Source organism: Mauremys mutica, chromosome 24 (assembly GCF_020497125.1).
Source record: "Mauremys mutica isolate MM-2020 ecotype Southern chromosome 24, ASM2049712v1, whole genome shotgun sequence".
NCBI lineage: Eukaryota > Metazoa > Chordata > Testudines > Geoemydidae > Mauremys > Mauremys mutica.
The window spans coordinates 13,314,982-13,342,050 of NC_059095.1; the positions used below are offsets into that span (position 1 = coordinate 13,314,982).

Sequence of the window (27,069 nt, forward strand, 5' to 3'; positions counted from 1 at the left end):
TACTTCCCCTACCAATTCTTCCCTGTTTGTGAGCAGCAGGTCAAGAGGAGCACAGCCCCTAGTCAGTTCCTCCAGCACTTGTACCAGGAAGTTGTCCCCAACACTCTCCAAAAACTTCCTGGATTGTCTGTGCACTGCTGTATTAAAGTGCTTCTGGGCTCAAAACAGTCACTGTCCTCTGACCAGCTGATCAGGAAAAGACTATGATGCTATAACTTCTAATGGTTATTTGTGATCAGGTTAGCAAGAGTGCATCAGGAGAAGAAGAAGAAAATTAACACATTTGATTGAACTGTGTAATCAGCCAGGATCAGAATTGGAGATTGCTGATCTTCTCATTTCCTGCCCTAGCTCTGCTGTGTATTGTTTAAACAGCTGCTGTATTTCACAACATAGATGAGTGCATATCAGTGAGAGTTAAATGAATTATTAACAGGTGAAGATTCTGCAAGAATGGATGACAGACAGAAAAGTTTAAGAGCCTTTTCTACCCAATCTACGCAGAATGCATTACACAGGAATATCTAGAGGCATCCTCCAGCTGGGTGTGGCACTGACAGTGCCATATGCTCACTATCTGCTAATACTTAATGGGGCTTGGGTATGGTGGGGAGAAAAAGAGGGCACGGAGCACATTCAGTATGTACTCAGGCATTACAAAAGCTATCCATCTTCCCACTCTGCTTACTGCTCTACCGCAGTGGTTCTTGAACTGTGGGCCACAGCCCAAATTTGGTCAGCGACACAGTCCCAGGTGGTCCGCCCTGGGTGGAGTTGGGGGCCGCCCAGCCAGCAGCTGCCATTTTCCAGCCGCCGTGGTCAAGAGGTAAGGAAGGGGGCAGATCTAGGATGCGAGGACATGGAAGGGAGCTCAGGACAAAGGGAGGAGGGGGGGAAGAACAGTGGGGGCAAAGCACAGGGAGGCAGCAGGGTCCAGAGGTGCCAAAATACAAGTTCGCCCAGGGCACCCTTTTCCCTAAGGCCAGCTCTGGGTGCCTGTGAGGCGTGCCAGGGTGCTGGGTGGGTGACTGGGGCAGGGCTGCCAGGTGACGAGCTCAAGGCTCTCAGCGGGCAGCTGAGGTGGAGGGTGCCAGCGGGAGCTGGCTGTAGCACCTGCCTGGCCCCTCCCTGGTCCCTGCTGAGGTGAGGGGCCCACGCACGCCTCACAGGACCCCTCTCCCTGACAGATGCATGTTAATAGTGGGCTGCTGTGCCTATTTCAGCTGCACAGGTGAGCCTCAGGAAAAAAAGTTTGGGAACCCCTGCTCTAGAGAAGTGTGTGCAAAATACAAGCCAACGTCTAATTCCTTCAACTTACATTGCTTTCAAACACTACTGCAAAAACAGGCCTGCATCCTCCCCTTCAAATGCTCTTCAGTTACAGCAAGGGCAAAGTATCAGCCAGCGAGAACAAGACAACATATCTGCTTTTCACTTTCCCTATGCAGAGGCAATGGTCTTGGATGATACAGCTCTAAAGCATCTTTAGACTCCTGTCAGATCATAAGCTTTTCTATTATGGCAGGGCTTTTCAACCTTTTACTTCCTACACCTCTATAAACAATTCGACTACTTTGCCTATCTCCCATCCATTAAGGCTTTCACAACCAGTTTTCCTCAAATATGCCCAGAATCCTTTGCATCAGTTCCTTTGTCACTACAGAAGTCAACACACAGGTTTTTCTGGCATCTCAAGAAGACAACGTGCAAGTGGCTAAGCAAGAAAGCATTTGCACAGACAGGGAAGAACAACAGATCTGTGACCACCTGCAAGATCCTGACCCACGGATTGAGAGCCCTTGCACTAGCAAAGCTCAATAGACGGGGTGAATTAACACGAAAGTATGACTCCTGCAATATCCCATAAAATCCACGTCTGTGAAAGTGATCTCCAATGGAGGACTCGCCTCATTTCCATGTGCCAACGCTGCTCTTCCTCTCTGCGCCTCTTTATCATATCCTTCTGTTTCTGCTTTTTCATCTTCTCCTCGTGCATTTTCCGAGCTCGGTTACTGGGCTTGATCTCAACCGGTAGATCTGGGTTTACTTTCTTCTACAAGGAAGTTGCAACACATTTTAGACAATCTTAAAAGCATTATCGCAAAGCTAGTAGAATATCAATATTAAAAAAAAGTCTACTACTGTAGTCCCATAATTAAAGTGTTACTAATAAACCTGACATTACATTTGGGTTTTTAGATACTGTTTGATGGCATGTTGTATAAGGATAATTTGTACCATTTCTTAATTAAGAGAAATAGCCATGGGCAGGTATACCACACACTTAAACCCCCACCACCAGAACAAGGAAGCCTCTTTGTAAACTATTCCAGTTCCCAGCATCAATTGCTAAAAAGACCTATCCAAAACAGATTTAGGACAGAGGGTAAAACCCAAGAGCAACTTTTTAAAATGTAGATGTTTAAAATTAAACACCTAAATAAAAGTGGCCTGATTTTCAGAGATGAGCATCCGCAACTCCCAGTGAAGTAAACTGGAGTTTATGGATACTCAGCACCTCTGAAATCAGGCCCAAGGTGTCTTAAATAGGGAGCCCAAAATGGAAAAATCCAGGTTCGAAAATCTGGGATCAAGTCTCCAGCTTCACATAAACCCAAGCTTTGAACCTGAGATGTTTCAAAAGCGATATTCAATGGCCTAACCCAGGGATAATATTAAGTACATTTCAATGTTCTGAGACTAATTCTTCTAATCTGACTTTATATTAATTCAGCCTCATTGAAATTAGAAATATCTGCTTGAATATGGGACATGAGTTCTTTATTTTCTGCTGTTTCTTTCTCATCTTAAATCAATGCTGTTTGCAACATTTCCACAGCAACCAAATGTTCGTGATGTTGCATTTGCTGGCAGTGGAAAAGTGGACGAAAGTGACAGGTTTCAGAGTGGTAGCTGTGTTAGTCTGTATCAGCAAAAAGAACAGGAGTACTTGTGGCACCTTAGAGCAGTGGGGTGCACAAGGGGATCCTTCGGGGTGCGCGGCAGGAGGAGTGCCACCGGAGCAGCACCACTTTGGCAGTTCGGGCAGCTTTTTTTTTTTTTTGCTTTGGCAGTTTGGGTGGGAGTCCAAGTGGCTTTTTTTTTTTTTTTTGCTTGGGGCGGAAAAATGGTTGAGCCGGCCCTGCGGCGCGGCAGGGGGTGCGTGCTCAAATTTTTTTTACTGATAGGGGTGCACGATCAAAAAAGTTTGGAGACCACTGCCTTAGAGACTAACAAATTTATTTGAGCATAAGCTTTTGTGGGCTAAAACCCACTTCATCGGATGCATGCTTATGCGCAAACAAAAGTGGTAATTTCAGTCGAAGAACAAGTAGCAGGAAAAGGTGAACACTTAGCAAACAGAACTCATGTTCTCATCTAAAGGGCCTTGACTGATTAAAGCATGAGCAACTGAAAACAGGAAAAAGAATGATTTTTCATCTCAGAGCTTTTTAAAGTCTTGCTAATAGTCAATGTAAATGACCAATCTGCTCATTACTTTTGAATGAAAAGAAAATATTTTTACTCTCTGTAGGCTTCAAAATGTTGGCAAGATAAGGATTGGCTAGTTCTGGACTTGAGAATGGCATGACTTCCAAACAATTTCTGTTTGTTGGAATGGACAATTTGGGGTGGTAATGATCTAAAGAGCCTTGCTTCCAAGAAATGTTACTTCAACAGGAGTTGGAACAGGTCGATGACAAAATATACTCCATTCAAAGAGACCAACTGAAGATGGCCTAAGGAGGTTTTAACCTAAGTATTTTAAAATATGCTTTTTAGGTCCCTCTGTGCTGGATTTAAGTGGTGTTTACCACCCCCAACATATTGTAACATATAGCGCTTGCAAAGCTTGTAAAATGCTTTGTGTTCACTTAAAATACTCCTAAAACAGAGCTTTGCCAATCAGTGCTTAAATGCAATGTTAAGGTCAAACAATGCAAGAAAGAAGTTAAAATGGTGAAGATGAATCCTTCTGATATACGGAACTCAGACCCACCAAATGACGTAAGCCTATAAACAGTGACTATTCACTGACACTTGAATTGCCAAAGTCAAATTGAGTTTGATGGATTCAATTCTTTGTGGTCTGTGCAACAACTTTGGCTTCACATTAATAATTCCAATAACTGATTTATCATTAAATACAATAAATCCATCCTAGGCATGTCCACTGTTTCATGGTTAATTTGTACTATAACATCACTCCCTGGATTACAGTGCAGGATGGTTAAGTACAGGTGGGATAGTCTTCTATAGTTACTCCATTTCATGAAATACCAATCAATCAAGGTCACCATCTACTGGCCACTTACTTACAACTTCAAGAACTTTAGTATAGCAATCCACTGTCATCTTTGGAACAGAAGGCACCGTTTGTTAGGAAGTCAGCCTTACCAAAGGCTAATTCTTTTGTGACAACGGGTTTGGGCAGAGCTGCTACCAACAATGGACTGAGCATGCGGAAACCTGACTCGATGCCATAATATTAATAATGGGACAAAAAAATCACCAAACTACATACATTTGCTTTTGATACATTCCTTTTGACATGAAACGTCTGTTTCTGAATAAAATTTGCTCCTTCCATGGAAATCAGATTCTCCTGGGTTTGTTTTAATGAATCAGAATGATGAGTGACTGTGGCCGTGGCAGTAACATGAAGCTTGCAAAGTGACTGCCATTCACTAAAGGAGGAGGGAACAGTTGGGAGCAACAGCGCATTTGCAATACCTCCTGCTGGGATGAGCAAGCATGGTAAGTATCCTTGTCATTTAATATCATGGGAGTAAATGGCTGAGATGGAAATTCAGCAGTTAAGTCTCTGAATAAGTATCTGTAACTACTGATCTTAAAGTTGCTTCCAGTGATCACAAGATCTTTCCCTCTCCTCCCTGGAAGAGAGTATCACTAAGCACCTTCATATATGTCCAAATAGCCATGCAAGACTAATTTTGCTATTGACCAATCCATTTTGAATTAGTGCTAGGAAGCTGCAAACTGTTGGCCACACTGTTTCAGGTGCCTGAACTGCAATATTCATTGTAAAAGGATGTCTAATTGGTTTACTGCCCCACTTAAAGGCAGAAAGAGGAGACACTCATTCCAGACACTTGCTCTGGAGGAGAGAGATGGTATGGCTACTCTCTTCAAGAAACTATTAGCAATAGGGAAGGGAGAGGGATCAGGAATTAGTTCTATTGCATAATTCTCAGAAATTTTTGTATAATTATTTACTAATTGGAAAAAAAAGCATGAGGAATCGTCTTTTCTAGAGTTAACATATTCCATCAGGATGTCTGAGAACAGGCTGAATTGGTAATTTAACCTGACTTCATACAATATTATTTTATTCTTTTAGAAAGCAAGAATTTCACCCAGATGAAATACAAAACAAATGGTCAAAGTTGTGTTTTGAAAATCTCCATTCAGACATGCAAGATCTGGTTTCATTTTACACTAGTTTTGAAACTTAGACTTACTATTTGTTAAGTGCAAACAAGATGCTGGAAAACATTTATTTCCTACATCAAAATCTACTCAAATCAGTTACCACCTTCATTAAGTTATCTGCACTGAACATCCATATATAATAGTTTCCTTTATATTTTTATGAAAAGAAGCTTAAAGTTTTCAGTCAGAGATGCTAAATATAGTACGAGCTGAGAATCTAAAAGTGGACAATTCTTGGTGGAAAAAATGTTTGCAAGAAATTTTTCTGGACTCATTCCATTTGCTTTTACATCTGATAGAATCCTTCTTGTATTTAGAAAAAGCTTTTTACAAAATAAGCTACTGATTTCTCCCCCTTCTTCTATTTCATGAGTTGAGAGTGAAGCCACTACCATCCAAGTCCCTTTGTTCAGCACCATGACAGGACATCCCCATTCACACCTTGTACTGGAGCCGATGCCTACGCCCCTTCAGGTGCATATCCTTGGCATTAGGATCATTGAAACTGCACTCGCAGAGCTTACAGTGAAACCGGATCATTTTTCCTTCATCATTGCGTACCTGAGATAAAATACGTAATTTAATATTTATATTCATTGTTTGTGGCAACAACAAAATTATCTTGCATTTAAAAAGAGCCCTACATCCCAGTGGAGCCTAAGGCACTTTACAAACTTAAAAGTGTATGCATTTATCCATTCCTAAAATTCAGTCAACTCTTGGGTGAGACACAGCATCTATTTAATAGCTCACAGTGACACTGCATAGCTGTTTAGGACCGGAAGAGAAGATACAATATCCATTTTAAACTGTAGAAGAAATGTAGGGAGGCTCAGAATAAGCACATGTATAAAGAAATGTAACCTGAACATTAGGATTAACCCTTATGAAAAGCACCATGACAACTTTCATGAACACACATGGTCAGGATCTCAGTTTTATGGCTCATCTGAAATATGGGCTCTCCAGCTGCACAACACACCTTAGCACCACGTTAGGATTTTACTGCAGTAATGACTCAAAGTAAAGAGCAGCATCTGCTGACTCAGGACTACCACCACCACTTCTTGCAGCACCCAGATGTTCCCAACCTTTGTTACCTCGTGATTCTCAACCATGTAACAGCTCATGGTGGCATGGTTCCAGGCATAAATGATTCTTAAACTTTAAAAACTGTTTGCTGTTCATCCCCTATTTGTTTATAATCTTACCAAGGATGGGAAACAGGACAACACTGAAGTAAACAAAATTTCACTGGAAGTGATACAGATGAAATTTAATCTTGATTTCCAATCTAATTCTACAGAACTGGGGATTCAAGAGCAAGGGAACATTTTAAAGACTAATTAAAACATTAGCAGTTTAATATAACCAAATAATTTTGATATTTGGCACAGCCTCATGAACTGTACGTAGGCAGGGCAGAGACAAAGTTCTCAAACAAGGGCTCCTTAAGTAAGCTGTCTAAATCCTGCATTTGGGTGCTCAAATGTAGGTGTGAAAATTGGGCGACAGTAATTCAACAGCAGATGAAATGGAGGGCACAGAATGAAGCCAGCAGCTAGATCAGGGGTCAGCAACCTCTGGCATGCTGCCCATCAGGGTAATCCGCTGGCGGGCCATGAGACATTTTGTTTTTGTCGAACAGGCCACAGGCACGGCCCCCTGCAGCTCCCAGTGGCCGCAGGGAACAGCGAACCATGGCCACTGGGAGATGTGGGGGGCCGTGCCTGTGGACGGTCAACGTAAACAAAATGTCTCGCGGCCCACCAGCAGATTATCCTGATGGGTCGTGTGCCAAAGGCTGCCGACCACTGAGCTAGATGATTTTTCTCAGGGTGCTCAGTGTTGAAAATACGTAAATATGGTCCTAACAAATTCATGACCCATTTTGGTCAATTTCACAGTCATAGGGTTTTAAAAATCATAAATTTCATGATATCAGCTATGTAAATCTGAAATTTCACGGTATCGTAACTGTAGGGGGTCCTGACCCCAAAAGGTGGTGTTTTGGTTTTTTGTGGGTTTTCTTTTGGTGGGGGGAGTAGGTGTGTGTGTGCGGTGGTCACAAGGCTACTGTAGAAGGGCGTTGTGGTACTGCTACTCTTACCACTGCAGAGCTGCTGCCTGCAGAGCTGGGCCCTCAGCCGGCACTGTCTGGCCACCCAGCTCTGAAGGCGGGCGCGTAGAAGTAAGGGTGGCAATACCATACCATGCCATCCTTACTTCTGCGCTGCTGCTGGTGGCAGCTCTGCATTCAGGGCTGGCTCCCGGCCTGCAGCCACTGCTCTCCGGCTGCCCAGCTCTGGAGTCAGCATACAAGTAAAGGTGGCAACATCGCAACCCCCCTAAAATAAGCTTAAAAAGCAACAATGAATCCTGTGGCACCTTAAAGACTAACAGATATACTGGAGCATAAGCTTTCGTGGGTGAATATCCACTTCGTCAGATGCATGGGACTCATTGTTGCTTTTTACAGATCCAGACTAACACGGCTACCCATCTGATAAAATAACCTTATGATCCCCCTGCAACTCCCTTTTGGGTCGCTAAAGTTTGAGAACTGCTGGTATAGGGCAAAAGCACACAAAAGACCAGATTGCACTGGGGGGGGGGGGGGGAGGGAGGGTGAAGGAGGAGGAGACCAGATGTCATGGTCCGTGAATTTGGTAGGGCCCTTGTACATGCTGTAAGTATATTCGAACGTCAAAACCTGACATTATACAGCTGTAATTGTGAGTGATTTGTGAAAAAAAGCGATCAAGCATTACCTCTTCCACATAGTCATGTCCCACAGGTTGTACGTCAAGTAAACCCCCTGGGCCATCCCCAGAGCCATCATGCGTGGACTGTTCATTTTGTAGCTCTGATTTTGATTGCATCACCTTCACTACCTCCAATTTGATGCTTGTTGCCTGAAGTTTATTAGTCCCTGAATACAGAGAGCTGGATTAATAACCAAGCTGGTTTCTTACAATCTGTGAAAGTATCCTTATCCTCATTATCAGCACCTGTATTACAAATTCATCATGTCATTGTTCATTTCTCTTTATAATGCCAAATGACAATATCCCTTGGCTAGTCCTGTAGGGGTTTTTTGTCATTATGGCAGCTGCCAAAAATACAGCTGGATAAGATTTATGGCTCCACTATACAATTTCTATGACACCAAAAAAGACACATCTATAGTTATAATGAAAAGTTAGACATTGATAGTCAAGTAGAAGTTTTTCTTATCAGCCTTCCATTCAGACTACAAGTCTTCACTCTTTTATGACAAATAGTTAAGTTTAAAACAAACATCTACTATGAATGAGCAGACTAGACTACTATAAAGATAAGGAAGTTCTTAAAGGTTAAGTTAAATATATAAAAATTTAAAGAGGCAAAGGCTAAATGGTGAGATGAAAAAAATCAGTTTAATGTCAAGATTAAAAAGTATTTCTACAGATTTCAACATATAATTGCCAGTGTTTGATATTCTGCTAAAATACTACAGCCAGGAAATGCAACTTTCAGACAGAAGTCCTCCCTCTATTTCCTCACAGCAGGGTTCAAAATTAAAAAATAAGCAAATATGGAAGCCATCAGATTTGTACAGAAACACACAAAAATCCCTGTTCTGGTTCTGGAACACTTTTGGAAGCAGAGGGAGAAGATGAAAGCAGTTTTAGATTTTAGAAGTCAAGGGGTTAAAAAATAAAAAACCTTTTTCAGAGTCATTTAAGGAGCTTGATGTACAATTACTTTTCCTTAGTCGGTTTTCCTGGATAATGATGGGAAGATGAAAAGGCCCCACCTGAAAGCATTTGGAAGAACCATACATTTTAAACAAATTGTCATTCCTATATGAGATGATGGATTTTAGACAATACATCAAAAACAAAACAGTTAAAAATGGATTTTAAGGAGACATACCTGAAAATGTTATCTTGGATGCAACAGGTTTCTTCACTGGCACTGGCTTGCTTATGTTGCTTGCACTGTTAGTTGCTACAACTGTTGGTTTTGTTGGTGTAACAGATGCAGCTGTAGGGGCATGGGCAGCTGGCTTACTTGCTGCAGCGATGGTAGGACCTGGACCAGAGTTCACTACTACAGGCTCTACTGAAGGGATGGGCTTACCCAATTTAGTATGCAATTTAACAACCTGAAATACATGGAGTGGTCATATGAAAGGGCAGGAGTAAAAGGGGACCGAAGTTAACAGCAATACTATCAAACTTTTCCTTGTAAAGTGTATAAATTTACAGAAAGACCGGGGTAATCTCCACGCCCAATAAAAATATATAATAAAACAAAGTGATACTATAAAACACACATTAGATTAATTGCTTCATTGTAATATATTTATAACAGATCTACAATTTTGTAGGAGGTCCTGAAAGTTAGAGCAGTACTCTGTAGCAAAATATTTAAAAACTATTTTCCCACCAGGTGGCATGCACTCCTATAGAATGGCAGAGCATAACAGACATTAGTGCCTCAACTGCCAGGTCTTTTCTGAACAGGTTACAGAACTTGCAATTGATCAGGGAGAACTGTTGTTGGGAAATGTCTCAATGTAGAGACTTTAACAAGAAACTTTCAAAGAATGAAAAACAATCTCGCCCCCTCTTCCCAGCGGAATTAGAACTAGAAAACATATCGTCAAAAGAGATCTGAGAGGAAAAACAAATTGCATTAAGCATGAGTTGCACCAAAAAGCCTGCCACCATTCCTAGGGAGCGGAGAGAAAGAAGAAAGAGAGGATGGTGTCTCTAGCCTCTGTTTGCCAAAGGCTGGGAATGAGCAACAGGGAATGGATCACTTGATCATTTGTTCTGTTCATTCCCTCTGCGGCAACTGGCATTGGCCACTGCCGGAAGACAGGATACTGGGCTAGATGGACCTTTGGTCTGAACCAATATGGCCGTTCTCATGTTCTTAAGGACAACACAGGGAATTATGGACCAGTCAGTTTAACGTCAATACCCAGGAAAGATAATGGAGCAAATAATTAAGCAATCAATTTCCAAACACCTAGAAAATAAGGTGATAAATAACAGTCAACATGGATGTGGTATATCTTGATTTTAGTAAGGCTTTTGATACTGTCTTGCACAAGTTTCTCTCAAACAAACTAGGGAAATACGACCTATGTAGAGCTACGATAAGGTGGGTGCATAACTGGTTGGATAACCGTTCCCAAAGAGTAGTTATCAGTGGTTCTCAGGCAAGCTGGAAGGGCATATCAAGTGGGATCCTGCAGGGACCAGTTCTGGTCCGGTTCTGTTCAATATCTTCATCAATTATTTAGATAATGGCATAGAGAGTACACTTATAAAGTTTGCGGACAATACAAATCTGGAAGGGGTTGCAAGTGCTTTTTAGGATAGGATTAAAATTCAAAATGATCTGGACAAACTGGAGAAATGGTCTAAGAAAAGAAGATGAAATTCAATAAGGACAAATGCAAAGTACTCCACTTAGGAAGGAACAATCAGTTGCACACATACAAAAATGGGAAATGACTGTCTAGGAAGGAGTACTGCAGAAACAGATCTGGTTGTCATAGTGGACCACAAGCTAACTAGGAGTCAACAGTGCAACACTGTTGCAAAAAAAGCAAACATCATTTTGAGATATATTAGCAGGAGCGTTGTAAGCAAGATAATGAGAAGTAATTCTTCTGCTCTACTCCACGCTGATTAGGCCTCAACTAGAGTAGTGTGTCCAGTTCTAGCCACCACATTTCACAAAAGATGTAGACAAATTGGAGAAAGTTCAGAGAAGAGTAACTAAAATTATTAAAGGTCTAGAAAACATGACCTATGAGGGAAGATTGAAAAAACTGAGTTTCTTTAGTCTGTGGAAGAGAAGACAGAGGGGACATGATAACATTTTTCAAGTACAGAAAAGGTTGTTACAAGGAGAAGGGCGAAAAATTATTCTCCTTAACCTTTCAGGATAGGACAAGAAGCAATCAGCTTAAACTGCATGCAGCAAGGGTGGTTTAGAATAATAGAAGATTAGGGTTGGAAGAGACCTCAGGAGGTCATCTAGTTCAACACCCTGTTTAGGTTGGACATTAGGAAAAACTTCCTGTCAGGGTGGTTAAGCACTGGAAAAAATTGCCAAGGAAGGTTGTGAAATCTCCAAACACCTGTCAGTGATGCTCTAGATAATACTTAGTCCTGACATGAGTGCAGGGGACTGGACTAGATGACCTTGCAAGGTCCCTTCCAGTCCCTGGTTCTACGATAGCTGAGTTTCTGGTATTACGGTACCAAGTACACTGCTTAGTGTTGAAGCCACCTGGTACTGTAGTCTTTTGTGATCAAGCAGTTTCTGGATAGCCAGTCATCTACTGCAATCAAATCTTGAAGTGTTGGATATATTTCTACTTCAAACTTTATCAGAAATGTTCCCTGGATATTCGTGAGCTACTGTGAACATTTTTAGAAAACCAACATCCTCTGTAATCAGATATTTCACACACTATGTCTGCATGAAATGTCCATGGTCCCGTTGAGCTCTCATACCTTCTGATGCTTCGCTCCCCGGATATGTGCTGCATATGCATCTGCTCCTGTGCAGGAGACGTCACAGAGCTCGCATCGAAGCTGAGTCTGCACCCCACGAGGGCCACAGTTTGCCAGGTTACCTGTCTTCTGAGCTGCCTCCTTCTTTTTGTGCTTTTGTCCTTCCAAGTGCTCCCGGTAAGTCTGCAGTCAAACAGGGAAATACATTCTAAGCAGCAATATGGAACACCGATATAATCCCAGCATTTCCTTGGAACCATTCATCTGCCAAGACAGGTCATAATCTGTCTAGTTTTAAGGGTACAAATGTGTGCAACTCAAAGCCTTTTTATGGAGTGTCCCATTCATTAACACCACTCACAGCAGCAGCATCTAGAGGCATTCCCAGGCAGGTGAAGCAGATTCTTTTATATATATAAAATATCAATAACATAATTCCCTCTGAGGGAGTCCAGTTTACCCATTGTATAGTAATAATGAAATGTGCCAGACACTTCTAAAAACTGGTATTAAAAATACTTCAACCATTCTTCCTATTGTCCTGTAAATATTGCGGTTATCTAAGCCTAAATGGGTTTTGTAGTTGGACATTGTCTTCTGGAGGAAGTAAAGCACTATATACCAGTTTTTAGAAGTGTCTGGCACATTTCATTATCACTATACAATTGGTAAACTGGTCTCTCTCAGAGGGAATTATTTTATTGATATTTGATTGGTCTTGGTAGGAAGCAGACAGAGAATACGTCACCATTGGAATTAAGGGACAACAGAATTTATCATAATTATTATAAAGGTAACTAATATATGTGTGTATATTATATTATATATTATATATATATATATATATATATAAGTTTAACAATGGCATTCCTACAAGATGGTCATGAAATGTTACCAGACCAGGAACAAATCTACTCACCTGCCCTTTATCATGATAATGGGAGGTAGGGAAGTGGAACCCCAATATTTTACTTACCCACTAAAAAAAGAATTACAGTTTGACCCAGGTGAATGGACAAACAGAATTTTGCAAAGCTAGCTTTAAAGCAGTACTAAATACTATATTAGCCAATCTAAAAGAATTAGCTTCCTATACAAAATTCTAAAGAGCTCAGATTTTCTCATTCATCCCAATGGCAAGATGCATTTCCCATGGCTTGATTACAATTATTGATAACTGTATTATTTATAATTATTATTATTATCATCATGTTAAAATGGCAGCTCCCTTTACTGGATTTAAGATGCTTTTAGACTAAGCATTTTGGAGCAGGGACAACTTCCTTTGTGTATTTATACAGCACCTAAAACACTGGGGCCCAATCCTGATTTAGGCAATGCTATGATAGAAATATTTAATAATTAGCTTCAGCTTTATTCAATTAGAAGCAGTGGACAGAATATTACTATTACACTGCAGCGTCTCTGAGCTGTGTAAGAAACTTCCATGCTTTCAGAGCTGGACAGTCTGACTGTTGATATGCTACATTTTACTGTCACCATAAGAGAAGGACACCACCACAGAAGTCTATATGGTATTTCTTAGGATTGCTCTTGTTGAAACCTTGTAGGACAGCTTATAAGAGACAATTTCTCTCCCAAATGACCCTGGCTCCTTCTTCAGTTAAATGCTACATGCTCTAGCTAAGCAGAGGATTCCAAGAACAAAGGCAGACAAACAACACTTCAGATTTATATTCAAGCCTATTATTCTTTTTTGTTTTTATAATAGCACCCCAAGAATGCACTAGGTGTCTGACAGTAAACACGCAAAAATAAGGTCCCTACCTCAAGTAGCTAAATCTAAATTTGAGACAAGACACAATGAGTGAGAACAACAAACAGTGCAGAGGGACGTTATGGCTTTAAAAAAAGTCAGGCATTTACACAGGAATATCTAATAAACATATGTCTAATAAAATCTGTTTATAAAAACTTGAAACACTTTCTTGGTCAATAGCTTTTTCCAAATTTACTTTCCACTATATAGGTTTAAGTCCTGCTGGCTCATTATTAATTATCTTTCCTCACACCTTGACTGAGCTGTGGGGAAAGGAGCTAACCAACGGAGGGCAATATGTTATCCAGCCCAGCATTCAGCCACTAGAAAGCTCCATAATGCCAAACAAACTGAAAAAGTACAAACTAAGGTCAGGGAGACTAGGCCGGCTGCCTATGAGCAGAGGTGCAGCAGGCAGGAGGCAGCAGCAGCCTGGGAAATGGCTGTGGAAAGGCGGCCAGGCAGCCCAGGGGACAGGGTTAGGGACTGTTTTGATCTTTATTGGAACTGTCAATAGTAGTTGGGCCTAGGATATTTTCACTGTTTATTTCTGGCAGTTGTAGCAAAATAATCCTGCATTAACTACTTAAAATGTGAGGGTTAATGAAAATCCACAGAAAGGTAGACTCTGTACAGTCTAGTGCTTGGAGAGCCTACAGCGCTTGCCTCCAAACTCACAGTACATCGAGCACACAACCAGACACTTAGATAAAGCTTGTGAACCACAACATTACATCCTGCAATAGTGGGGGGATTGGTTACATCTATTTTCTGAGATGTTTCCATTAAGTCACTGAAGAGGACATACTGCAGATCAATAGGACTATATCTGCTGAACTATATGACTGGGGAGGAAGTGCAGGTTATACAGAGTGGACACATGGGTAAAGGGGGTTGCTGACCTGTGGACCAGCACAGCTGATCTTGCAGATATCACAGTAGTGAAGCTGAGGCTGTTTAGGGGGCCCTTTGGGTTTCAGCTGTTTGTTTTGAAAAGGTGGTTTTTTGCTGAAGCTGTTGCTAGAGCTGGTGGTGGTGCTGTTCCCTGTGCTGCTCCATGAAGAAGAGCTCGTAGATTTCGGTTGCTGTGGGAGGGGTGGTGGCTGCTGATGCTGGGCCTGGGCCTGCTGAGGTGGTTGATAGTAAGTGCTAGGTGCTGTGTATGCTGTGGCATCATAACTGGAGTAATTTGACCCTAGCAGGCAGAAAGAAAAGGGAGCAATTTTATGAGGGTTATAGTCTAAACAAAGAGAATTACAGTGCAACACCTGCATGACAGCTACCTCCTTACCAGAGTATGATGCAGAAGTGGAGTTGTATGAAGAGGAGGGGGTGTACGAGGAGATGGAGGAGGCAGGTGCATTTTGCTGAACAGTTGTTACTGTTGGGTAGGCATTGTAGCTTGAAGATGTGGCGCTCACTGTTTGAACTGGCTTAATTGTAGTCACCTGTCTCTGTGGCTGGCTCTGACTATAAATACCACTAGATTGACTGTAGCCACCTTTGGAGCCTAGAAAGCAAACACACAAGCTCATCCTCTTGCAAAACTGAAGACAGATACATGTGCTTCTAAACTATTACAGTCATCTCTCTTTAATAATAATAGATATTTGCTAAACAAGACACTGGAGATGTTTAGCAATTGGGTACAATTTGTATGATGAGAGACTGCAAAACATATTAGCCTGGAAAGAAGTGAAAGATACAGATGAATAATCGAGCAGTCCTTCCCTTTTCCATTCTTTCATAATAAAAAAGCATGAGGTCACTCAGATTAATAGCAGGCAATTTTAAAAACTACAATAAACGAGGGGAGATTTTTTTTTTCCTTACCTGTAAATTTGGTTTCTCAGAGTGGAACTCACAGCTGGGTAGGTTCCACCCACTCATCCCTGGAGATAGCTGGCTCTGATTTCAGGTGTAAAAGGGAGACTCCAATAACCAGTTGCAGGACAGGAGACACCCCTGAAGATCTATTCTCAAGCTTTCATACAAATTGGTTAAAACTGGAAAGAGATATTTTTAATGCACCAAATAAGACACACGCTCTTCTTAAAACAGTAGAAGATTATAAAAAGAATTCATACTTTAAAAACTAGATCTAGGAAGGGTTCCTCTGGATTGGTGGATGTCCCCACTATGAGAAATCAAAATTTTTCTTCTCTCATTCACAAGGACCATCCAGCTATCCAGAAGACTCACTGCTGGGATCTAGCAGGCAATAAGGTAATGAATGTTGCCAGAAACAAGATAATGGCCAAAAGGAAGGCAGGGAACACCACATGCACTAGAATTCTTGTATTAAGCTCTTAAAATATCAAACGCAACTTGTTGAACCCTATGGCTGAAGGCTGTATCCACGGATGGGAAACTTTGCAGTGTTGGTTGGAAGAACACACAGACCATGTAGTTGCCTTGCAAGTTTCCTGCTTCAAAGCACCATTGCTTTCTGTCCAGAAAGAGGAGCTCGGCCTTGTCGTGTGCATCATGAATCCTTTGAAAGAATCTTTACTAGGTGTGAGGTACCCTTGCTTCATTGCCAGTCTGATCCATATGGAAATTGTAGCCTTTGAGGTTTTCTTGCCTATCTTGTAGGTGCCTTATATGACAAACAATGCATCTGACTTCTATGATTTGGCTCTACCCAAGTAATATTTTAGAGTGCTCCAAACATGTAAGGTATGCAGCAATTTCAACTGCAGCATGAATTGGTCTGGGGCAAAAAAAATGAATGAAAGGCCGGCAGTCTCTGAGCTAGAAAGACAAATTACCTATGGGTACAATATTTGTAGCAGGTCTGAGGACCATTTTGTTTGGAAAAATATGCCGATACTGCTCAGACAGATAATGCTCCCAAACAGTGAAATTTGATCTGCTGAGACAGGATACATAAATAAAGCTGTTTTGAGGAATTGTATATAAAAACACATTTGGATAAGGGTTTAGAGATGGCTTTGTTGTAGCTTGTAGAACTAAGATTAAATTACAAATTTAAAATTTATGACATTCTTGGGAATAGATACAGCTTTTCAGGAATATGTCACATAACAATGGGGAGCATTACTGTTAACTTCCTTCCTGAAGACAGACATCTTAGTGCTAAAAGTGGAATGGACAGGAAAATAGAGCTTAAGCCTTACTTGAATCTGGCCATAAGGAACTCTAATATGGCTGAACTGGAAGGTGCCAGAGGCTGTCTGTTTAACCCACACGCACTTGACATGGTGCTCTGTCCCCCTCTAGTGATGGCTAGGTTACATAGAGGTGGATAATCCTACCACAGCCTTGGACATTAGCAGAATCTTTTTAGCTCAAGCAGTAAAGTCTCGCACAATAAGACCCAGATGTCCGGGTTCGATCCCTGCTTCCAATAACCCACACAGGACAGTGGTGTTACATCTATAGTGCACAGTCTACACTAAATGAGAAAATATGTTCAATATACCTTGATAAGAGCAGAAGGTAAAGTTCTTCCTAGATAACTAATCTCAGATTCCAAACATTCCAGCCTCAAAAGATCTGGACAGAGGAGAGAGGTTGGAAAGCTGGGGTGGTTCTCTGCATCCAGTAAAGAAACCAAACCCTTCAGGGCCAAAAAGTGACTTTAAGAACTATTATTGCTTTGTCTAATTGACTTTTCCTGGCACCTTTGGTTAGGAGGTATACAGGAGTTGGCCACTCCATGAGATGAAGGTGGTGTCCATGTGGCAAGAGCCTCTCTGGTGCTTTGAGAAGATCTTAGTGGTCTTATTTGTCTGAGAGACAGAAATCCAAGTGTGGAGCATCCCAGGCTGATACAAATTTCAGAACAGGGTCTGGTCCAGCTTCCAGTACTCTAGGGACAGTCAATGGGTTAGCCAGATGACTTGATGGTTTAACTTTTTTGATGGAAGTTGTTTTGATTGCTAGCTGAGATAAGTTTCATTGTTTGTGTCCTTTATTAACAACTTTTGGTACCTCCCTGTTGGTGCATATACCCATGTCTCTCCCTATTATCATCATCACTCTACTAGAACTAGGCATTATTTTCAAGTAACTGAAACTGCTTTGAGTTTTAGACAGTTATGTTTAGGGTAGTCTCTCTTTTTGAACATTTGCAGTACGAGGGTTCACATCTCTCTTGGGCACCCCAACTTGACAGGCATTTTCATCATCTTGATCTGGTGTGGCTTTGAATGAGGTTTGCCTGCCAGGAACTCTCTCAACACCAGAACTACCATTTTCATGAGAGTGTCAACACATGATCCAGTTATGTAGCTGGAAGTTCCAGTTCTGCCAGAGGAGCGCTTACAGAGGTCAGAGGTAAATAATTTCCCGTTAAGCAGTTTCTACAAAGGGACTAAGATTCCAGTCAGCTATGGTCCGTACCATCATTTTTCATGATCTGTCATAAAGCTATACTGAAATTTGTCCATGGGTAAGACAACAGTGCTGAAGGATGAGAGATACCTTCTTCTGTGAGAGAATTCCATAAGTTTTTGGGATAGATAGTAAAACCATACTGCCATAGAAGTTGTATTGAACTTGGTGAGTCTTACAAGCCTTTCTGCATTTTGAACTGTTTTGTTTATTGAGAGATTGTTAAGTTAATGATAAATCTGTATCTCATAATTTGGACATTACAAATACCATGAGATTTGATAAAATTGTTTGGATGGGAAAATGGAGATAGGCAACGATTGGCATCTTGTTTCTGGATTTAAAAAAGTTCCATTCAGAGTCTTGTTTTCCTAATTCAGAGGAGAAAGAGAGAGATCCAGCAAAAACCTCTAGTTTGTTTGACATCACAACTCTGGAACAGTTTCCTGAACATTGTTCTTGGAGAGGGACTGGAGCTACTGCTTTTAGAAGTTCTGAATGCATTGTTGCACTGCTAATTTTTTAGTTCAATTTGCAGTGAAGAAAAGGAGGAAAAAAAGGAGGAATTTGCTGAAACTATCAGATATCCTTCACTTATCACCTCTAGTCCCTATTTGTCTTGAGCTGTATCAACCTAGCCACCAAAACATCTTTAGGAATCCTCCAAAACAGTGAAAGGCCATGAGCTGGCATAGATTAAAGAGCCTCTGAGAAGCCCCTGTTCCTGAAAGGATCCCGGGACATCCTCATTGAGGGACTGCATATGTATTTCCCACGTCTGAAGGCATGAAGAAAATTAAGAGCTGGTTATAAGTACTGTAATGTCCATCCAGGTCAGTAGTCAGAGTTCATGCAAGAGGTCCAATATCCAGGAGATCCAATCCAAGGGAAATGTACAGTGTAGTAGCAGGTGGAGTCAGACAAGGCAACAACACAGGATGAGATGGGGTCAACAAGACAGAATCAAACAGGGTCCAAGTAGCAACTAATGGGCAATGGCTTGATGCTCCAACAAGGGCAGAAAGGAAGCAGGAAGTGTATGTATATGGTTGGTGACTATATATATATAGTCACCAACCAGAGTCAAGATCTTGTGGCCAGTCAGGAAGCAGAACCCTGGAAGCTGGCCCACCCAAGTCTGTGAATTCCCTGTTAATTGGATGAGTTGGATTTGATGTGATGGCCAAGGCTGCTTTCCAAGAACCCATTGGGCTGGTTTCAAGACCAGGACTTGAGACCAGGCGCTAACAAATACAGAGGTTGATATCAGGATTGACATCAGTATTTTAAAAAATGACTCCCAATGATCTTGCTGTTATGAAGAGACTGCTCAATTTTGAAGAGTTGTTAAAGCTTTTTATCAGGAACCTCCAAATAAAGATCAAATGAAGCTGGGTGAGATTTGAGCTAGCAGTCAAATCAATGGCCAGCATTCTAACCTACAAATTTCTTCTCGCTATAGCATTGCAGAGAAATGATCTACCAGAAAAAAAACTTGTCACAGCAACCATCATAACTCAACAAAAGCTCTTGGTTATTTTGGACAGATCTCTCAAAGCAAAGGTAGCTTTCTATCCATGACAGAGAATTCTTGAACAATACTATGCCAAGTCATTGAAGCTCGAGGCAACTCTTACTCTTCACTTAAGCATTTTTTTTTTAAATTTAGAGGCTTTAATACCAGCAGTATGGATGGAGTCTCTTTCTAAAATTATGTGCCAGGGCCAAGAAACTGTAATCTGATAATGTGTCTTCCTAGAGCTTGTAGAGTTTAAGATAAGCCTTGCTGAGGCACCTCTTGGCAGGTGAAGTCCTGAATCAAGATTTTCTGAAGACACTAGTGAATACTGCATTATCCTTTGATTTCCTTATCTAGAGTGCATTTTTGAGACACAAGAATGCTTGGTCAGCATTACCTGCACAGTGCAAGTTGTCTTCTTAAATGCAGTTCTATTCTGAAAAGTGGCTAAAAATTTCACCATGCAGTTCCATGTTTATTGTGTCTCCATATCAAATTTATGCAGTTTAGAAATAATATTTTGTAACAGCCCTTCCTGCAAATTTCACATAGGCTAATAAAATTGCACACGTCTGAGAGCAGAATATGGCCTAATATATATATATTACTGTCAATGATGCACAAAGGGAAAAAATAACCCATCTAGACATGCCAAGAGCCCAGGCTGAGTTTGCAGAGCTGACAGTCAATCACACAGTATTTTTCCCTTTGTAAAGTGAGAAAATATGATAATCAATGACACAAACATGGAATCCAACAGTGTGTACATAACATAGACACTCAATTTCAGAGTAGAATTGCACTTTAGAAGTTGTCTAAATCATCCCGGTCAAGAGTCATCTGGCATCCAAGTCAAGGAGTTTAGAATTGCTTCTTTTTTAAGCAAACGTGAACTAATAAGATTTTCTGGATTTTGCCTTCATTCCATCTTTCCTTTTTGGCAATGGTGGTGAAGAGGAAAGATGGCTATTCCTTTTTGGATGAAAGGGATTAAGAGCTCTCATGTTTTCATCTTCATTTAACTCTTAACCCAAGAATGGGGAACACAACAACATTTGGTGACTGCTTCTTTCTGAATTGAGAATGGACTCTAATGACCAGAAAAGGGGTACGGAAAATTTAACTCCTCCCTATAGGTTCAGGAGAGATTATAGCTTTCAAATAATTGGATGCTGACTTTTTTCCCCTCCAGAATGAAAAAACAATTTTAAAATAATTATTCCTATGCCATCAAGTCCCGGTCATAACAAGTTGTTTTTGATGGAATTAAAATTTGGCCTTGAAGGAAAAACTTTAGTGTACTAGGATGGCAGAAGGATGGAAGTAGATGGCCAGACACTGCTGAGTTGACTTGCTAGCATATTTACTGCCTTTGGCAGTAATACTTTTAACAGATAGTTTGCTGTGTCATTTGGAGAGGCCCTTGTCATCAGAGCCCCACACACTCACTCCCAGGAAAGTGGAAATGGCTGAATTCTACTAGATTGCATTTTCGCTACCGGATCTGCTCTTCTCCTAACCATGAAGTTGACAGAAAAGAAATCACAAAATGGAGGACTTACCCTGTGGTGCTGATGCAAAGGTAGAGGAAGACCATTGCTAGGAATCTTCCCTGAAGCAAGGTGGAGGAGAAAAACAAGCAATAAAGGGAAATTGCTGCAGCCAAAATGTTTCTTTGGCGCAGAAGCAGGGCCAGCTCAGCCAAGAAGCTCCGCTGAAGTACCACATCGGAGGCCCAACCACCACTTCGGCAAAGCAAAGGAAAAACAGAATGCAGGAGACAGAAGTGTTCAAGAGATGGGGATGGCTTCCCAGCAGAGGGAGTAAATCTGGAAGAGCCAGCCAAGAAGGTAAGAAGATCAAAGTGCTTCAGAATACAGCTAGCACTGAGCACAGTGGCAGCTCAATTGCATTTGGTTATCACAATCTCCTCTTGCCACCAAAAAGTTGAGCCAGCTGCCTCTGTGGACGAGTGGGAGAGACCTACCCAGCAGTGAGTCTTCTGGATTGACCGACGGACCCACATATGAGAAACACTTCTTCATGTAGTTAACCTGTAAAATTCATTACTCCAAGAAGCCAGAGAACTGAATATTGCAGCTGGATTTAAACAGGATCTGGAAAAATTTATAAGCAATAATAATTTGTAGTTACATATGCTAAGATGTGGACAATCAAATTTCATCCTTCAAGGATCACTGCAAAGGCCAAGAATAAATCCTCCCTTCATGACCGTGAATATAAGCAATTGGCTGGGTGTTTTATAATTTTTTTGCCTTCTTCTAAAGCTTCAAATAATCATTGCTACAAGCAGAACACCAGACTTGAGGGACAAATGTTCTCATACATTATGGCTAATCCTATGTTCTTAAAATACTGGATTTAACCATCATCCTACATGTATTCATTTTCATTCCACTTTGGGGCCTTAAGGATTCCAGAATAATGAAGCACAATTCTCAAAAACTTCAACAGAAATTTTTTCTGAGAAAGGACTTCAGGACTTAATGTGAATAGTTTCTTATGTCCATTTACCTATAGCAATTGGTTCCAAAACCTTAAGTGTTTTATGGATTTGTAAAAACCTTGAAAAGCCTCTAGCCAAAAAGTACCCTTGAGCAAAACTTAATGACAAAATGCTTATTACGGTATGTTTGATTTGCTTTTTAAATAGAATTACTTAACTAGCTTACTTAAATATGAAAAATTCTGAATCAGAAAGATAATCTGGTGCTGAAAATATAGTGACTCAATTTGATCCTGAAGGGAAAAGCAGCAAGAAAACAAATTTTTAATATTAAATATGCTCTCAACATGAGATGAACTCAATACTTTTGAACTATAATAACAAAAAATTAACAGAATCATGCAGATTTATTCCAGTGGGCTAAAGAGACTTCAGTTATCCATGGGAATTTAAAGCTATTATTTTGGCCACTAGAGGGAACCTATACAGTCACAAAAATGAAACAAACATTTAGAATTCACAGGTTTTAAAGTGAATCCTAATTCCTAGTAAGTTACCAGGATCAGATAGTATTCACTCAAGAGTTCTGAAGAAACTCAAATGTGAAATTGCAGAACTACTAACTGTGGTATGTTTCAGAGTGGTAGCCGTGTTAGTCTGTATCAGCAAAAACAATGAGGAGTCCTTGTGGCACCTTGGAGACTAACAAATGTATTTGGCCATAAGCTTTCGTGGGCTAAAACCAGTGATAAGCTGCCAAAATATTAACAACCGGTTCCCTCCTCCTCACCCCACAAGGGGGTCATACCCCCCCGGGACTCCTGCCCCATCCAACCCCCGACGTTCCTTGACAGCCCCTCCCCCCCCAGGACCCCTGTCCCATTCACCCCCCTTCCCTGTCCCCTGACTGCCCCTCCCAGGACCTCTGTCCCATCCAACCACCCCTTCTCTCTGTCCCCTGACTGCCCCTGGAATTCCTGCCCCTGACTGCCCCCCTGCCAGTCCATCCAACCCCTGCTCCTTCCTGACTGCCCCCCCGGGACCCTTGCCCCCATTCAATCCCCCTGTTCCCTGCCCTCTGACCGCTCCGACTCTAATCCACCCCTCAAATCCCCTACCCTCTATCCAACACCCCCTCCTTGCCCCCTCCCCCCTTACCACGCTGCCTGGAGGTGGGGCCCGGGCCAGGACCGCTCGGCCGGGGGCCACTCGGGCAGAGTCGGGGCCCTTGGCTGGGGCTGGAGCGCTCAGCGGAGCCGCAGCTGCGCCGCCCAGCTGGCCGGGGTCGGGCCCGAGCCGGAGCTGTGCGACGCCTGGAGCCCTCCTCGCATCCACGCCCCCTTGCCCCAGCTCACCTGAGGGAAGCCACTGCTTCCTTCTCAGCCTTCCCAGGCTTCCCGCACAAACAGCTGATTCGCGGGAAGCCAGGAATGGGGAGGAGAAGCTGGGGGAGCGTTCAGGGGAGGAGGCAGAGGCGGAGTGAGGTGAGCTGGGGCTGGGGGAAGGGCAGGGAGCCTCTGGAGCTTTTGTTAAATTTAAAAGCCCTTTTAACAACCGGTTCCCGCGAACCGGTGGAAAGCGGCTCCAGCTCACCACTGGCTAAAACCCACTTCATCAGATGCATGGAGTGAAAAATAAAGTAAGCACTACATATATGAAAAGATGGGAGATGCCTTACCAAGTGTGTGGGGGGGAGGGGGGTGTCAGTGCTAACGAGACCAATTCAATTAAGGTGGAAATGGAAGTGGTATGTAACCTATCATTTAAATCAGCTTCTGTACCAGATGACTACTCCTGAGGGCATTCCATGCCAAAAAATTAAAAATTCTGCTCCCAAAACCCAAAAATTCTGCGCACAATATTTTAAAATTCTGCAAATGTTATTTGTCAAATAAATGTGGAGGCTCCAGCGTGCCACTGGGGAGCACAGGCCACTGGCTGCACGGGGTGGGAGATTCACTGTGCAGCTCCACCCCCGGACACAGATTCAGTGGTGAGGCTGCACCCAACCCTGACACAGCACAAGGACTGGGCCGGCCCCAGAAACACCCCAGGGCCCTGCCCCTCCATGCCAGATGTACCAGGCGTGGGTGGGAAGGCTCAGCAAGGCAGGATCCAAGTATGGGGGGGCTTAGCGCAGGGGGATACAGGTGTTGGTTGAGAGGATTCTGTGTGATGCAATCTGGTTGCAGGTGGCTCAGTGGGGGATCTGGATGCACAGGGGCCTGTTGGGGGGGTTCTGGGCGCAATGGTAATGCGACTTTGCAAGGGGGTCCAGGTGAAGGTGATTGGGGCTCAGCGGGAGAGGGGGTGGTCTGGGAGGGATAGAGCTCGGCAGGGGGGTCTTGGTGTGAGGGGCTCAGCGGTGGGGGGAGCTGCTGGGGGAATGTGGCTCAGTGGGGTGGGGATTCAGGCGCAGTTGGTTGGAGCTTGATAGGGTGGAGATCCAGGTGCGGGTGGCTCGTCAGAGTCGTCCAGGTGCGGGGGAAAGGGTTTTGAGGCTTGGCAAGAGAGTCTGAGCGTGAAGGGGTCTGGATGCATGGGGGTTGGGCAGATGGGGGAGCAGCGCCCTGTACAGTGATCCTTCCCCCTGCAGCTGATGAGCGATGGGTGCAGGAAGCATGGGAGGGAGAGTTTGCAGAGCTTCCTACAGACAGAGGATAAATCTGGGGGTGGGTCTGACCCGGCCCCGGATGCCATGCAGTGGAAGAGGAAGACCCGTCCTCCCCAGTCCAGCTGACTAGCAGCTGAGCCCAGCGCAGGGTAGGAGCCACCAGCTGGGTCTTCCCCAGTCCTGCCCCCTGCCCCACAGTGATTTACCTATTTGCTGGCTGCCCTAGGCACCCAAAACATACTGCTGGGGAGGGTCTCATGACCGCTCTTGTTGCTTCCCTTTGCTTCCCCATCAAAGTCATTTTTCTACGGGGAAGCAAAAAAATCTGCGGGGGACAAATTCTGTGCATACGCAGTGGCACAGAATTCGCCCAGGAGTAAGATGACTGGAGGGTAACTAATCATAGAATCCAAGATCAGAAGGGACCATTATGATCATCTAGTCTGACCTCCTGTAAGATGCAGGCCACATAAGCCAATCCACCCACTCCTTAAGCAAGCGACCCCTGCCCCATGCTTCGGAGGAAGGCGAAAAACCTCCAGGGCCACTGCCAATCTACCCTGGAGGAAAATTCCTTCCCGACCCCAAATATGGCGGTGATGTGCTGCCAATTTTTAAAAAAGGCTCTACAGGCAACCCTGTCAATTATAGACCAGTAAGCCTAACTTCAGTACCAGGCAAATTGGTTGAAATTATAGTAAAGAACAGAATTATCGGACACATAGATGAACACAGTTCATTGGGGAAGAGTCAAAATGGTTTTTGTAAACGGAAATCATATCTCACCAATCCACAGAATTCTCTGAGGGGGTCAAACAAACATGTGGACAAGGCTGATCCAATGGATATGGTGTACTTAGATTTTCAGAAAGCCTTTGACAAGGTCCCTCACCAAAGGCTCTTAAGCGAAGTAAATTGTCATGGGATAAGATGGAAGGTTCTCGCATGGATCAGTAACTGCTTAACTGATAGGAAAAGAAAGGGTAGGAATAAAAGGTCAGTTTTCAGAATAGGGAGAGGTAAACAGTGGTGTCCTCCAGGGGTTTGTACTGGGACCAGTACTGTTCAACATATTCATAAATGACCTGGAAAAAGTAGTAAAGAGTAAGATGGCAAAATTTGCAGATGATACAAAGCTATTCAAGGTAGGTAAGTCCAAAGCTGACTGCAAAGAGTTACAGAAGGATCTCACAAAACTGGATGACAGGGCAACAAAATGGCAGATGAAATTCAATGTTGATAAATGCAAAGTAATGTACATTGGAAAACATAATCCCAACTATACATATAAAATGATGGGGTCTAAATTAGCTGTTACCATGCAAGAAAGATCTTGGAGTCACTGTGGATAGTTCTCTGAAAACATCCACTCAATGTGCAGCAGCAGTCAAAAAAGCTAACAACGTTAGAAACCACTCGGAAAGGGACAGATATTATCTCTTATCTTATATTACCTCTATATAAATCCATGGTACACCTACATCTTGAATACTATGTACAGATGTGGTTGCCCCATTTCAAAAAATATAAATTGGAAAAGGGCAACAAAAGTGATTAAGGGTATGGAACAGCTTCCATACGAGGAGAGATTAATGAGACTGGGACTTTTCAGCTTGGAAAAGAGATGACTAAGGGGGGATATGATTGAGGTCTATAAAATCATGACCGATGTGGAGAAAGTAAATAAGGAAGTGTTATTTACTCCTTCTCATAACACAAGAACAAGAGGTCACCAAATGAAATTAATAGGCAGCAGGTTTAAAACAAATAAAATGAAGTATTCACCCAACACACAGTCAACCTGTGGAACTCTTTGCCAGATGATGTTGTGAAGGCCAAGACTATACAAGGGTTCAAAAAAGAACTAGACAAGTTCATGGAGGATAAGTCCATCAGTGGCTATTAGTCAGGATGGGCAGGGATGAAAACCATGCTCTGAAGCGTCCTTAGCCTCTGTTTGCCAGATGCTGGGAATGGGCGACAGGGGATGGATCACTTGATGATTACCTGGTCTGTTCATTCCCTCTGAAGCACCTGGCATTGTCCACTGTCAGAAGACAGGATACTGGGATAGACCGACCATTGGTCTGACCCAGTATGGACATTATGTTCATAGCAAAGCCTGTGCAAGCAAAGATGCATGGGAGTCAGTTTTGTGCTTTTTGCGTCCTGAACAAAAACATGACACTATCCCTACATTTTTTACTATAATTTTCTCTACAAATAGGGCATGCTGTATATTTTTTATATTTAATTATATTTCTATATGTAAATACACTCAGAGGCTTGAGGAATGGGCTTGATTTTTTCTAACTACTCATGGGCTCTGAGTAAGAGACGGTTACTCACCGT

At 42.5% G+C, this 27,069-nt stretch overlaps 1 protein-coding gene across 2 annotated transcripts in view; it reads right to left on the reverse strand.

Moving 5' to 3' along the window:
* The window catches only part of ZFR2 (zinc finger RNA binding protein 2), an 88,805-nt gene that overhangs the window by 30,954 nt on the left and 30,782 nt on the right, over positions 1-27,069 (reverse strand). For both annotated transcript variants that reach the window (XM_044998602.1, XM_044998604.1), the window contains exons 4-10: positions 15,050-15,268; positions 14,661-14,953; positions 11,979-12,161; positions 9,373-9,604; positions 8,226-8,386; positions 5,896-6,015; positions 1,908-2,053 (exon numbers count right to left, since the gene is read on the reverse strand). In XM_044998602.1, coding sequence (XP_044854537.1) covers positions 1,908-2,053; positions 5,896-6,015; positions 8,226-8,386; positions 9,373-9,604; positions 11,979-12,161; positions 14,661-14,953; positions 15,050-15,268 — 1,354 coding nt within the window. The remainder of the gene's footprint in view (positions 1-1,907; positions 2,054-5,895; positions 6,016-8,225; positions 8,387-9,372; positions 9,605-11,978; positions 12,162-14,660; positions 14,954-15,049; positions 15,269-27,069) is intronic.